The sequence below is a fragment of the Mustela erminea genome, chromosome 8 (genome assembly GCF_009829155.1).
Source record: "Mustela erminea isolate mMusErm1 chromosome 8, mMusErm1.Pri, whole genome shotgun sequence".
Classification (NCBI taxonomy): Eukaryota; Metazoa; Chordata; class Mammalia; order Carnivora; family Mustelidae; genus Mustela; species Mustela erminea.
The window spans coordinates 17,813,182-17,828,311 of NC_045621.1; the positions used below are offsets into that span (position 1 = coordinate 17,813,182).

The following is a 15,130-nucleotide window of genomic DNA, read 5'->3' on the forward strand; positions in this document are numbered from 1 at the left end:
GATTAGAAAGCCAGACTCAGGGCTCGATCCCAGGACCCTGAGATCATGACCTGAGCTGAAGGCAGAGGCTTTAACCCACTGAGCCACCCAGGCACCCCACATACAGGATTTTAGCAAGAAATATTCATGACTTCAAAATACATTTATTTTGAGATCATTTGTTGATTCCTATACAGTTATAAGAAACAATACAGAGACATCCTATATACTCTTCATCCAGTTTTCCTCCATGGTAGAGCCCCCTTGCATAATTACAGTAGAGTAATGCAACCAGGAAATTGACGTAGGTACAACCCACAGAGTTTATTCGGATTTCACCAGTTTTGCATCCACTCAATGGTGTGTGTGTGTGTGTGTGTGTTTAGTTCTCTGCCTGTTCTCCGTCAGGAGCATCCAGATAGAAAATTTGGTCATCAATTCAATAATTTAAATGATATTTGAAGAAGACAGTAGCATGAATTCATGTAAATCACACACTTGGACATCCCTACCAAGGTATCTAAATTGAGAAGAGCCCTCTGCTGGAAACTCAGCACACCCAGGTTCAACTCGGCCTCTTATTCCATCTCCCTCTATCACCTCTCACTCCCAAAGATTTACTCTGAACTGAAGAACTAAGACACATGAGTAGGGAGATTAAAAAAAAATAAAACTTATCCTCTTCATGTTTCACACCAAATTCTTGAGAGGCAAAACACTTAATTCTTTAGGACAGATTATGGAAAATATGTTTCATCACCATCCTAAGGGGCCTTGGAGCCTGGACTCCTACTAATCACTTCAAGCTGGACAAGGTGATTTGATCAACAAGGGCACAGAAGGCCTTGGACAGCCGCTCAGCTCCACGGTACAGGTCCACGTTTACTGAAGGCTGCAGGCCTGAAATCAACAAATGGGAGAGTCCTTCAGAGAAAGCACCTGTAGGTTTTCAAGCTGATCTTGCTAAAGCTCTAACACAGAGAAGATATGGAAGCCAGCTCTCCCCAGGTCCTGATGACAAGGCCCTCTTTCTACCAGCTGACAAATAAGACGGCTATTATTTGCCATGAACGATTCCTAATTGCACTTGGTTGTGGGTTCTTAAAGGGCATTTTTCCATGATTCTGAGCACAAATCTGAGTAGCCATAAAGCCCACTCTCGAGCAGTGGTCTTCAAACTCTGGTGTCTAAATAGATTTAGAGGGTGTAAAGACAGATTGCTGGCTCCTACTCTAAGAGCTCTGATTCAGTACATATGATGGTTAATTTTATGCCTCACCCTGACTGGCTACTAAAGCCCAGAGGTTTGGTCAAATGTTATTCTGGGTGTGCTATGGGGGTGTTTCCGGACAAGATGAATATTTGAATCTGCAGGCTGACTACAGCTAATTGCCCTCCCTGATGTGGTTGGGCTTCATCCCATCAGTCAAAGGCCTGAATTAAGCAGAAAAGCTGAGTAAGAGAATTCCTTCTGCTTGACTGCCTTGTGGCTCCCACATCAGTTTTCCTCTGCCTTCAGCTTCCAATCAAAACAGCAGCTCTTCCTAAGTCTCTAGCCTGCCAACTTTTGCACTGGTTCTTTTAGTTTTCCAGTTTGCTGACAGTAGATCTTGGGGCTTGTCAGCCTCCATAATCACATGGGCCAATTCCATAAAATAAGTCCCTTTCTGTATCTTCCTATCTCTATCTTATTGGTTCCATTCCTCTGGCAGTCCCTAACTAATATAGGGTATCAGGGAGGGGGCCCAAGAATTTGCATTTCTGGTATGGTTCCAGGTGATTCTGATGCCCTTGATCTAGGAACCACGCTCTGAGACCCTCTGCTGTATAGTTACTGATGAATGGTTGGAGTGGCCCCCTATGATCCGTTATAATAGGGATTGTGTTGTAGAAAGATTTACAGTGTGGCAGTTCTCAACCAAAAGTTTGATATGCATAATTTTTAACCTAAGAATTACTTTTCTAGGAACTGACCCTACAAATGTATTCACATATACATACAAATATATAGGTCCATAAAGATAATCACCAAACCATTTTTATGGTCATAAAAATTGGAAGCAACTTAATTACAGGCCAATAAATAACTTACGGTACATTTGTACCATGTGGTAAAAAATGAAATTGTTCAATGTCTAAGGTATATTGTCAAGTGAAAAAAAAAAAGCCAAAAGAACAATCTAAGTTATGTTGAGAAAGGAAAGACATAAAATGTACAGAGAAAAGTGCTGGAAGGAAAACTCACTAAACTGTTAACAGGTATTATCTTTGAGAAACTGGTGACAAGGAGGGAAGGGCACAATGAAACAATCCATTTTTTAAAAACCCTGTACACGTAGACATTTTAATACTATGATGAAGGTGTAGTATATTATTGGTGTAATTAATAGAAAATAAAATTGCAGGGAATGAAAACTTAGAAAGACTGATTAGTTACATAATTTAGTTACATGATTTCTATAATGGCTTCCTCTATGTGGTTTTCTGTTGAACATAAGAGGAGAGGAGTCATGACTTTTAAATCTATTTTCTAACATTGTTCCAGAATTATAAGAATCTTGAATAAATAATATTTTATTGACTGAATACAAAACCTTGTCCAGAGACAAACTTATTTTAGGACATTCTGCTTCTCAGCCCCTGAAAACTTAAAATACAACAATAAAGAAATAGAAGAGCAACCATCCATTTCATTCATGGGAAGTTTCTCTTACTATTTGGCCATTTTCTTTTTAAGCTTCAGTCCCTTGAAATGTTAAAAAAAAAAAAGCCAGATATACGTTCACTTAGCACCTAGCATGATGCGTGGCATACACCTAGGATTCCATGCATATCGGGACTGAATTAATGTACAGCACAGGTGGTAGCCTAATGAGACGTTAGAAATATCTGTGAAATTGACAGTCCAAAGGAAATTCAAATGGGAGAATAATTCACTTCAATGTATTAAAAAAATCTATCTGGTCTCTGAATGAATCAGTGACGTGAGAGGAGGTTACCAGAATGATAGATATAGAGATTAAAACGTATTACGTGATCTAGTCTAGATCTAGTCTAGTCTAGATCAAGTTTAGTCTAGAATTACTGTGCTGGAAAACAGAAATGCTGTGTCTTCCTTACAACAATAACTAATTAAGCAAACCCATATACGTTGAATATCCACTCTGTAGTAAGACTTCTGTGACCTCCATATTGTACATGTTGATGGACACTCGGATATCCCCCATTTCGATGTCTCTCAGGAAACTGACACTTAATGTGATCCAAACAGAACTACTGATGTGCAGTCCCCCATCTCAGCTCTCCCCATTATAATAAGTGTATCCTCATCCCCCCGGGGCAAACTACTACTTCCTGCCTAGATTTCAACAGGTTTTACCCAGACTCTGTGCTCACCCCCTTGTCCTTCTCCAAACCATTCTCCACATAATGCCAGGGTACTATTTTTAACGCTAGAGTATCTTTTTTTTTTTTAAAAGGTAACCAGGCCATTATATATATATTTTTCAAAGATTTTATTTATTTATTTGACAGAGAGAGAGATCACAAGTAGTCAGAGAGTCAGGCAGAGAGGGGGGGAAGCAGGCTCTCTGCTCAGCAGGGATGCTGAGGCAGATGCGGGGCTCAATCCCAGGACCCTGAGACCATGACCCGAGCCAAAGGCAGTGGCTCAATCCACTGAGCCACCCAGGCTCCCCAAGGCTAGAGTATCTTAACAACGAAATGTACTCCTTTCAAAATGAATGTCCAGCATCTAGCACAGAGTAATGTTGGATGAATATTTGTTGAATGAATAAATGAGTGAATGAATGATGAATTCATTAGACTTTTTTTTCTACATTCGTGGAGCTTAGTTGCTGGAGGTCTGTATCTTCTCCCATCAACAGTAATTGCTTCTACTTTTACATACATACATACATACATACATACATACATACATATGTCTGAGAGAGAGAATGAGAGAGACAGAGAAAGATTCAATACGATTTCAGTATGCCCTTCCCCCGACCCGGGATCCCCAGGCAATTATGTGAGAAGACTACCTTCTTAAATGAGTGAGCTCGAGTGCTGCATTTCTCTCTCCTGAGCTTGCACTGCCTTTATTTTCTTAGAATTTGCTAAAGTTCAAGCCTCATTTTCTGGTTATTTATAATAATAGTGCTGATGATAGTCTCACGTGAAGAAGAAAGGGACAGGAATAAGCCTCCCACACCCACTCCCCAGCCCTCCCTTCTCATCCTTCAAACGTACAGTGGCAGACAGATGACAAAGAGGATGGGAGAGAAGCTTGGAAAAGGGTTTCCGAGATGACACAGGACATTTCACTCACAAATGGAAGGAAAATCGTTTAATGAGAAAATAAACCTGGAGTGTTATGTCATTTTTTTTTCTCACCACAGAAGCAAATAGTTGTTAGACGCTTTCAAATTGAATTCCTTTACTGCAAATGTAAGCAAAATGTTTGCTACTGATTTTCAACCCAACATTTGGCATTTAAAGAGGCTTGGGGAACCTCTTCTACATACTTTCTATTAAATTCTCATAGTCCTGTGACATCCAGTTACCTTGTCTTGGTACTGAATGACTCTATGCAGTAAATGTGTACAACTCCCTGCAAACTGACCATCACGCTTGCTGTTTTAGTCTTATTAAGCTTTTAAGTAACGTAAGGTTCATCTTAATTTCCAAAATGTATTGAATCCTCAGCAAAACTCCAGTCTGGAAGGACAGTCAGCTACAGGGAGGCAGGGAAACCGAAGGGACCTGTGAAGGAAAAAGCTGTTTTTTTTCCCGCTTTGCTTCTTTTTCTACTTCTATTCTTGCTACATGTATCTCCAACCTATACACCCCTTATTGTCTGTCCTCCTTGGAAGGGACAAAGAGGTATGATATTTTGGGGGTCTTCCAACACAATCGATGGGAGGGCATGACCAGGCAGAGCCATCATGTGCCTATTCCAGATAGACATCTCCATGCCGAGACCTCCTGACTCCAGGAATAAGTGCTTATGATGGACACCTGGACCCTGTCCTTGTTCTGCCTGATTCCTGCGAACCTGAGAAGACACACGCACCACACCACAATTGCCAAGAAGAAGCCCAGACCCCAAGCAAAGACGAGACTCCCTCTTTTCCCTTCTGAGTCTCCTGGACACTTGTTCATCTCTCTCTCTATATATATGTATCTTTAATAAATTTTGCTTTTGCCTCCTGGTGGGTTGCATTTGATTTCCATTCTAGGACTCCTGCGGAATCACTAGGATGATCACAGCACCGGCTGGAGACAGCACCGGCAGGAGACGTTGACACTATCTAAGTAAATCTTGGCGTGTTACAAACAGTGGAACTTTCTAACTTTCCAAATAATCCTCAAGTTAAAAAAAAAAAAAAAGAACTGAAGCAGTAAAATGACCAAAAGCTTCCTGCTGTCATTGGATGCATCTGAGACAGAGAGATAAAACAAAGGTTGCCAAGATCCTATTTTAGTTTGTTTGCCTTTCCTCCTCTTCATCAGTGTGGTTATGACACTTCTGGTTCTGATTAGGTTTGGTGTCGTTTTGGTAAGCGTGCATAGAATGTGCATAAATTATGGAGTGCACTTTTATAATCCATATTGCCAATGGCTGAGTAGAATTTGCAAAGAGGATCATATTCAAAACCAGACCGAACAAAGATATAAACTTACTTAGAAATATTTGAGTGAGAGGTGACAGTATTTATGAAACGCAAATAGCTATGGAGATTAACATAGATGCTTAAAAGCATTAAGGAGGGGCACCTGGGTGGTTTAGTCATTAAGCATCTGCCTTAGCTCAGGTCATGGTCCCAGGGTCCTGGGATGGAGCCTGGCGCCAGGCTTCCTGCCCAGCAGGGGAGTTTGCTTCTCCCTCTCCTTCCCCACCAGTCATGCTCTCTTTCTCTTTCTCTTTGTTGCTGGCTAGCTTTCTCTCTCAAATAAGTAAATAAAATCTTTTAAAAAGAGCATTTTGGAGGGGCGCCTGAGTGGCTCAGTGGGTTAAAGCCTCTGCCTTCTGCTCAGGTCATGATCTCAGGGTCTTGGGATCGAGCCCCATATCGGGCTCTCTGCTCAGTGGGGAGCCTGCTTTCCCCTCTCTCTGCCTGCCTCTCTGCCTACTTGTGATCTCTGTCTCTGTCAAATAAATAAATAAATAATCTTAAAAAAAAAAAATAAAAAGAGCATTAAGGAAACAAGGCTGATGTAAGAGAAATAAGACTGTTAGTTTAAATCTTATCAATTAGCATTTGTTGAATCATCACAAAATATACATACTATAATAACAAAAAGGGAAAATGTGCACCTTCTTGCTAACATTGTAAGCACTTTTGTATAATAATGCATACTTCTAACAGAAGCATCTCATTGGTTTTGTTTAAATTTGAAGTGGAAGAAGAGGTAATTTTTTTAAGACTCTTTTTTTCATTTCCTACAAGACTGGACAATGCTAATTGCATCTTTATACATTATTGTGTCATCTAAATGTAGAAATAAGCTTTATCCTTTCCTGATTTCCCTTTTAATAATATAATCATGTGTGTATGTATAGGTATATAGATTTTTTTAAATAAATAGACTTGATAAAGTAACTTAAAATATGCATGAATCTTTCAGTTTCAGATATAAAACTGCGTAAGTGTTGGGACAATGTCTTCCCAACGTGTGTAGTCAATGTAGCTTATTAGCATACTGGAATGTGCAACACAGCCCACTGGATTTGTGAAGGCTGTGAGGAATCAGCTCAGCTGGAGAAACCTAATGAAAAATAAAAATGAAGATGTTAAGGACTAAAAGACTTTTATAAAATAAAAGTCAAATTTTTATGTGAAATTTTCCTAAGAAGTTCAAGTAGATGTTGACTTTGCTTTGAGTGCTCATCATGACCCCAAAGAAGTAAAGATAGAAACACAGTGGGAGGAAACTTCTGTCGGCCTCGGAATTAGGCACAAGGAGTTCCCATCCTGTCTTGGTCTCGGGCAGTCTGAGCATGCGTCTGACATTTTTGTGATCTTGTCTTCTCTAATACAAAGACTGTAACTCCAACTCTTCACAGCACATATTTTTAGAATCACCAAATAATGATTTCATTGATTGGGCTCTGCCAACTTTAATACACAACTGACATTATAATGTCCTGATTCTATAGCTCTCCAACTGTTATGGGATAGATTGTGTGTCTCCCTGCCTAAATTCATATGTGGAAGTCCTCACCCTGGCCCCCGTACCTCAGAATGGGAATATGTTTGGAGTAGATTCTTTAATGAGATAATTAAATCAAAAAGTTATGTGGGGTGGGTCCTAATCCAATATGAGTGGTGTCTTCATAAAAAGAGCAAATTTGGATACGGGGCTCCCACAGAGGGACACCTTGATCTCAGCCTTCTAGCCTCCAGGACTGTGAGAAAATTAATCTGGGATGTTTAAGTTACCCAGCCTGTGGTAGGTACTTCGTTATGGTAGCTCTAGCAACTCATCCACCAATTCAGAAATATTCTGGGAAGGCCTCCTCCCATTCAGAAACACATGAGAATGCTATCCTTCATTTTATCACAAATCTCTAGATGATCCCTCAAATATAAAAGATCTGAGGCTTTCAAAAAAGACATGGATATATGTACATAGATATATTAAGGTAACAAAACACTATAAATAAGACAGTCGAAAACACAAGAAATAACTATAGTTAAAAAACATTTTTTAAAAGAGCCTTCAGAATTTAGCAATGAGCTATATCTTACGAAGTAGACGGTGGTGCTAATGATGGCACTACTTACATGACAGAAACCTAATCAATGATCCTCTAGGAAGAGGGTCCTTATTACCCCCACTTGTAAGTGGTAACATCAGGCTGCACAGTTACATTTGTTGTAGTATTATTGATAATATTAACTGCAATAATAAAATCATCTAATATTTGTTATTTATTTTATATTTTATAATTTAACATTTTGTAACGTAAATGCTATGGAATTTAAATTTCACATAAAACTTGACTCTTTTTCTAGAAAAGTCTTTTAGTCTTTGACATCTTCATCTCATTTTTTTGGTTTGTTTTTGTTTCTCCAGTTCAGCTTCTGAAAGCTGCTGATTTGTAAAATATTTGTAGTTATTTACTATTATTGAATGCTTGGACTGTGTCAGGTGCTGTGGTAAAGCCTCTTATGGTCTATCAACATTAATGCTCACAAAAACACTGTGAACTGGGCAATACTAGACATCAATTTCACCGATGCTACTTATGTCCAAAAGGTTCCCAACTCTGTTACTCACTTGATAAATTACACTGTTAGGATACTGCTATAAAATCAAGTATTTAGGGACACCTGGGTGGCTCAGTTGGCTAATCACCTAACACTTGATTTCAGCTCAGGTCATGATCTCAGGGTCGTGGGATCGAGCCCCATGTAGGGCTCTTTGCTCACCAGGGAAATCTGCTTGAGGATCCTCTCTCCCTCTCTCTCTCTCTCTTTCTGCACCTCCCTGCTGTAACAAAAATTAAGTGTTTATAAAAGGCAGCCTCAATCCCTGGCCATCACTATCTCCCTTGATTGTGAAAACCTTACCTGATGGCATTTCTAGAGTGAAGGCATCTGTCAGTTTTGACAACAGTTCTTGCAGTTCCTTTTCCTCGAGCTCATCCTTTCCCTCCTGGATGTTAACTGTCTCTTTCCTTTTTGCCAGTGCCAGAGTAGGACTGTTCATTTCAGTGGGAACAATCTGGGGGTTGTCCCGCGGCAGTCCCTCCTGAGAACTGGTTGGGGAACTAAAGATTTCCTTTGAGATCTTTTGTGCTTGGCTTTGTGCCCTGGTGCTTTGTGTTGACTTCAGCTGCGAAATGGCCTCTGGTGATTCTGAATTTGGTAGAGCTTGCTCTGCATTTGCTTGACTTTGGTGACTTTTAGTGACTTTAGTGTCAGTTGCGATTGGGGAGGCAAGAGGTTCCCATTCTGAACAATCCTCAGTGGCTTTTGTGACCTGGGAAGAATCTCCTCCCCTGCAAAGCCTTTCAGCCTTTCCATGGTCACCCTTGGAAATCATACTTTGACAGGAAGACGAGGAAGGAGGGAGTGACTGTAACACTGCCTGAATAAAGAAAACTTGATGAAGAAACCAAAATTTATCTTACCGTTTTCATAAATGCGTTTAGTTTTAATCTCATACTAAGATATTTAATGCAAGATTTTTCTTTCTCCTTTCCAAATCCATTATTATTGATTTTATTTTATGCCATCAGTTCAATGTCCATCTAAAACTATCCACAAAAGAGACAACAGCTCAGATTTAAAAATATCACAGGGAGTAATCACGAAGCATTTGGGAAAAAAGAAATCTAGGTCCTAAATGTTCAGGTTCCAAAAATATCATAAGGAATTTCTAAGAACATCAGCATCTATTGAATTGGTAGCTAAAATGTATTACAATAAAACATGTTCATAAGAATCCACCTGAGAAGCTATGTCAGGGTGGGGGGCAGTCATAATAAGGCACAGGTTTAAAATCTAGGGCACAATTCCCAAAGTGTGGTCCACAGACTCCTGGAAATCCCTAAAACCCTTTCAGAGGTCTGTGAAGTCAAAATTATTTTCACAAGGATACTTAGATGGTCACTATGTTGACATTTGCCCAGATAGTGAAAAGTCAAAAGTAAGTAAGGCTAAAGGAGTTAAAGCACTCTTGTTGTCTTAGTACAAATCAAGGCAACACCAAATAGTGCTAGTGGTCATGGTACTCCTCACCATCACGCTCTCACAGCTAAAAAACAACCAAATAACAACAATGAACAGTTCCACTTAAGAATTCCCCCCCCCTTTTTTTAAGATTTTATTTACTTATTTGAGAGAGAGATAAAGCTAGAGACAGAGCACAAAGAGAAGAGGAGGGGCAGAGGGAGAGAGAAGCAGAATGCCTGCAAGGCAGGGAGCCCAACATGGGGCTCAACCCCAGGACCCTAGGATCAAGACCTAACCCAAAGGCAGACACCTAACCAACTGAGCCACTCAGGCACCCCAAGAATATCCTTGATGACCTTAAAATTCTCGATTTTCTTAATTACAATTTGTCTTTTTAATATTGTATATGATGACATGGGAACCGTGTAAAAGACCTCTAATATTATTGAAACACAGAAGTTGCCTTTGGTGTGAAAGAATGACTTGCAAACTCTAATTCAGACTTGGATATTTGGTAAATATTTTCTCAAAAATGAGTGAAGTGAGATTGGCACAGTAAGGAAATAATTAACAACATGTATTGCCAATTTTAAGAGTTGAGTTTGTAAGCAAAAATCAGAATTTCAGAAAACACATTCATTACCATGTGCCTAACAGATTTCCAATTCCTAAAGACTTTCCCAGTGAGGATAATGGTGATATTAATGGATATGATTTCTTTGTCAGGGTGGGGGGTGGATATGTATAATGAGCATTAGGAAGCTTGGCATAGCTCAGAGAACTTCCACATTATATCACACTACAAAATCATGCATAGGTAGAAAATCCATTCAAAGAGCACAACAAAACTTTGTATTTTAATGGAACAGTGTGTGAAGTGGATACAGTTTCAGATATAATGCTGCAACTATCCTTTAAGAAACGAACACTTACTATGTGTTGGTGTACTACAAAGAAAAAGATCTTCAATGATGTGAACAGACTATTAAAATATTATTCTCTTTTTTGGGGTGCCTGGGTGGCTCAGTGGGTTAAGCCTCTGCCTTTGAGTCAGGTCATGATCTCAGGGACCTGGGATCGATCCCCACACTGGGCTGTCTGCTCAGCAGGGAGCCTGCTTCTCCCCACTCTCTGCCTACTGGTGGTCTCTGTCAAATAAATAGATAAAACCTTTAAAAAATAAAATATTATTCTCTTTTTCAACAGCAAATCTCTGAGGCCAGATTTCTTCATATACTTCAACTACAACATCTTGCAACAGATTGAATGAAGCAGTTATGAAAATCTGTCTTTCGTTAAGTCAAATATTAAAGAAATGTTTAAAAAAGTATAAAGCAATGCCACTCTTCTAAAATTTTTTAAAAATATGTAGTTACTGTTTAAAGCTGTTCCATATATAATGGGCTTATTTCATGTTTAAATTAATAAACTTTTAAGCCACTACTCACTTTTAATTTTGATCAAGGTAAAGAATAGCTATGACTCAAAAAGGCTCTTTGGGATCCTCAAAATGTTTTAAGAATGTAAAAGGGTTGCATAGACCAAGAGGCTAAGCATCAGTGCTGTAAAGGACCGCTTTGCCCTAGATCTATAGTTTCTTAACCGGCACCGGTATACTACCACCAGTTCTCCTAGTGGGTCTGAAGGAGAAGGATAGAGTCTGAGGGTGAATGTGGGAGGAGGTGAGGGTATGGAGAGAAGAGGGAAAGAGAAGAGGCTGATCACAATGAGGTGAGAAGCTTCAGGCTGAAGTCCTCCCACGGCTAGTGGATTTGAGGTCCGACTTCCGGACGTTCCACACTTCCTACCTGGAGATCCTGCCCCATCTGCTGTAGCTGGGTCCACAGGCTATCCTGGTTGGCTGTAAGCCTGTGAATCTTGGTTTCAAATCTGCAACTTTTTTCTTCCTGCGAGGCATAGATGGCTTGCAACTTGTCTTTGCATCGTTTTAACTGTTTTTTAAGGAATCTGCAAAGAGGACACCTTTGAGTGATTTGAAAGGGAAAGAGGTCAGCTAACTAACTAGCTCCCTAGCGACATGGGCTGTGAGTCTTCTTTGTGGGAGAAGATGCTGGAGAAGTCCATGCCTCCACTATTATTTCACATTGATCAATGCTGTTTAATATTGTTCAACCATTCACTACGCACCGCTGACCTTCGTGCCTCCTACGTACGTGACTCCACCAAAAAGTTCATCGGCATTGGAGATGTTTTACAAAACTTATCCTGCCTGTTAGGGAGTAATTTTGGCAACATACCTTGACTAGCTACCTAAATTTGAATATTGATTTGTTATCCTTTGGTCACTCTGTTTGGAATGAAAGTATACATGTCCTGGCCAAACACCTCACACCTGACCAGGATAGGGAAGGAACAATGAGACAGGCAGTTCATGGATTGTGAATCTGTTTTGGCTCCTCTTCCTAAGTCTAGTTATTCATTGGTTTAAGAATGAACCAAGCAGTCAGGGCAATTCTTTTAAAGCATTAAAATAAACACACAACCATAAACCAAATAATGATAAATAAAGTAAAATAAAACAAAACAAAACAAAACAAAACAAAACAAAACGCAGATCATGTTACTCCTCTGCTCAAAACTCTCCAATGGTCCCCCCTAGTTTAGAATACGCCAAAGTCCTTCGGAGGCAGACAAATCCCAACAGTTGGCCGAGACCCGCCCCCTGTCTTCTTTCCCCTGCTCTCTGCCTCCTCTTGCTCCCGCACTGTCTTGCAGCCACACACAGCTCTTGGCTACTCTAACACACCAAGCGTGACCTCCCCTGAGAGTCTTCTCTTCGGCCCCTCTGCTTGGAACCCTCCTTCTCCAGGTTCCTGCTCCCCTTCTCACAATTGTACTTTCAATGAGACCCTCCCTGATTGCCCTTCTGGAAACTGCAAACCAGGACTCCGAACCTTGCCTCCCACACCTCCCATCTCCTCCCTACTTTATTTGTCTCCGGGTCTAATTGTTATAGACCATGATACGATCTGAGATTTTGGACTTCACCTCCAGTCTTCAGACCTCTGGACAGTCACATTATAGGACACATTTTACTTATTATTTTAGTTATTTATTAATTACTCTATTGTGTAATAATTGCTCATTGCTTCTTTATTCTGGCAACTTTTTTCTTCCTTTTTGCTTGTTGTCAGATTTCCCCAGCCCAGGCCTCAAATAGTCCCTGTTACAGAGTACATATACAATCAAAATTGGCTGAGGAAAGTACAATCTCACCTTTAATCATTGTGGTGGGCATATTTGTGGAATTTGTAGACATTATCTCACCGGTGCGAAATGCAAACGATTTCTCAATGTTGGAGCCTTTGAAATTCCTAATTACCAATTTCCAAGATCTTAAAGAAGTCTTGGAATCTGGGTTGGGTTTCCACCCAAAGGGAGCGTCTCTGAAGGAGAGCCCTCAAACTTCTAGACAGTCACACTCACGTAAAATGGGAGTCTGACTCTAAAATCCTTGATCATAATTGGAGTTTCAAATATATCTTTATGATGGATTTTTCAGAAAGGAATCAGCCCAGGGATTTGATAGCAGATAACAAAGATACATTCTTGTAAGTCATCTCTGGCTGGATTTTTAGGCAGCGTTGTGCTCCTTATGACCACCAGTGATAACAGTTTCTCTCTTTTTCCTAGGATGTTCTCCATCCCCCAATCTAAATATAATTAACCAGATTATGTATGTTATCCTTAGCTACTCAAATAGAGCCAAAGCCCTCTTTTACCTTCCTATTGGGCTATTTCTCTTTTTTAAGGAATTTCTTCTAAATTAAAAAAAAAAAAGGCATGGTGATAACTTTGTAGAATTTTTTGCCATAAAAGCAAAAATGAAATGCTTTTGGTTTGTCTCTGCTGTCAGTGTTTGTGCATTCCCACGTAGGTCCTACCTTCTTTCACTGTGGAGTGCATTAATGGACTCATGAGTTCTCCTCAGCTCATTCCTGAGGCTGACCACAGTCTAAAGCAAGAAATACAGAAAATAAATCTTTGGCTTTGGGTTTGAATTTAAACCACATTCCTAAAAATTCACCATAGGCATATGATAATTATATATATAAATTAAATATATAATACATATTAATTACATATATAAAAAAGTGAGTCCTATTTGGGTTTCGATTCAGGTATGATGCAGATGTTCATATACTCACAGAGAAGTTTCATGATCTCATATTTACATGATGCTTTTCTTTAAAGGATTTCAACATAAACAAGATCTTCAGATTTTAAAAATCCATGATAATAGTCCTTTGCCTGAGTTAGTTTCCTGCCCAGAAAACCTCCTTCCTCCAAAAGCATCTACAAAAAGCAGCTGGATCACTTTCTCCTCCTTGGCTCAAGAAATCTTTCCTTTCAGGGCACCCAGGTGGCTCAGTCAGTTAAGTGTCTGCCTTTGACTCAGTTCCTGATCCCAGGATCCCGGGATCGAGCCCCACATCAGGCTCCCTGCTCAGCGGGGTCTGCTTCTCCCTCTCCCTCTGCCCCGCCTCCTGTTTGTGAGCACTCTGTCTCAAATAAATAAATAAAATCTTAAAAAAAAAAAAGAAAAAATCTTTTTTTGTGAGCACTCTGTCTCAAATAAATAAATAAAATCTTAAAAAAAAAAAGAAAAAATCTTTCCCTTCTATCCACCACCTTCTATTTATTTTTTTTTATTTATTTTATTTATTTATTTATTTAAAGATTTTATTTATTTGACAGGGAGAGACACAGCAAGAGAGGGAACACAGCAGAGGGAGTGGGAGAGGGAGAAGTAGGCTTCCTGCTGAGCAGGGAGCCCGATGTGGGGCTCGATGCCAGGACGCTGGGACCATGACCTGAGCTGAAGGCAGAGGCTTTAACCCACTGAGCCACCCAGGTGCCCCAACCACCACCACCTTCTATTTAAACTTTCTCAACTTTCCGTTGCTCTCCGCATGGGATGTGTACTGAGAGCCACAGCTTATCTCTTTGAAATCACCAAGGCTCTTTGCGTTAATAGTGATCAGCTCAGCAACTCTCATTTGGGGTTTTCCCACCAAACCTTGTCACTCTTCATACCACGTTCTGCTCCCTGAATGGCACCCAAGTGCGAGTCCTGACCTGATCCAGCCTGGCCCAGCTTCTGGGACACCAAGAACTGGCCCTTGGCTCCCACGTGTCTGGATGGGAGATTGGATTTCATTACTCTACATTTATAAGCAGCTGTGGCTACACTCAGTGGCCTCATCTGGTTCCTGCAAATGATCTGAAGAGGGATTGGCCACCTTGGGAACACGGGTCTACAGGAACAGCCCGAGAAAGGAAGACGGAAGGGCAGGAAGAAGGAGCTGAACTACAGACACAAAGTCACGCCATCTGGTTGGGGTGTCCTCCGTGGCCCCTCCGCGTGACCTGGGCCCATTTGCCTCTTCATTCAAATGCTCAAGCAGCTTCCAATGCCTCACATAGCCTTTGAACCAGTGAAC

The 15,130-nt window shown here is 40.4% G+C and overlaps 1 protein-coding gene across 1 annotated transcript in view; it reads right to left on the reverse strand.

The window, feature by feature from the left end:
- Positions 1-590: 590 nt before the first annotated feature.
- DYTN (dystrotelin) overlaps positions 591-15,130 on the reverse strand; it is a 49,129-nt gene continuing 34,589 nt past the window's right edge. The window contains exons 10-12 of the mRNA XM_032354612.1: positions 11,474-11,633; positions 8,559-9,078; positions 591-879 (exon numbers count right to left, since the gene is read on the reverse strand). Of these exons, the coding sequence (XP_032210503.1) occupies positions 776-879; positions 8,559-9,078; positions 11,474-11,633 (784 nt within the window). The 3' untranslated portion in view covers positions 591-775. The remainder of the gene's footprint in view (positions 880-8,558; positions 9,079-11,473; positions 11,634-15,130) is intronic.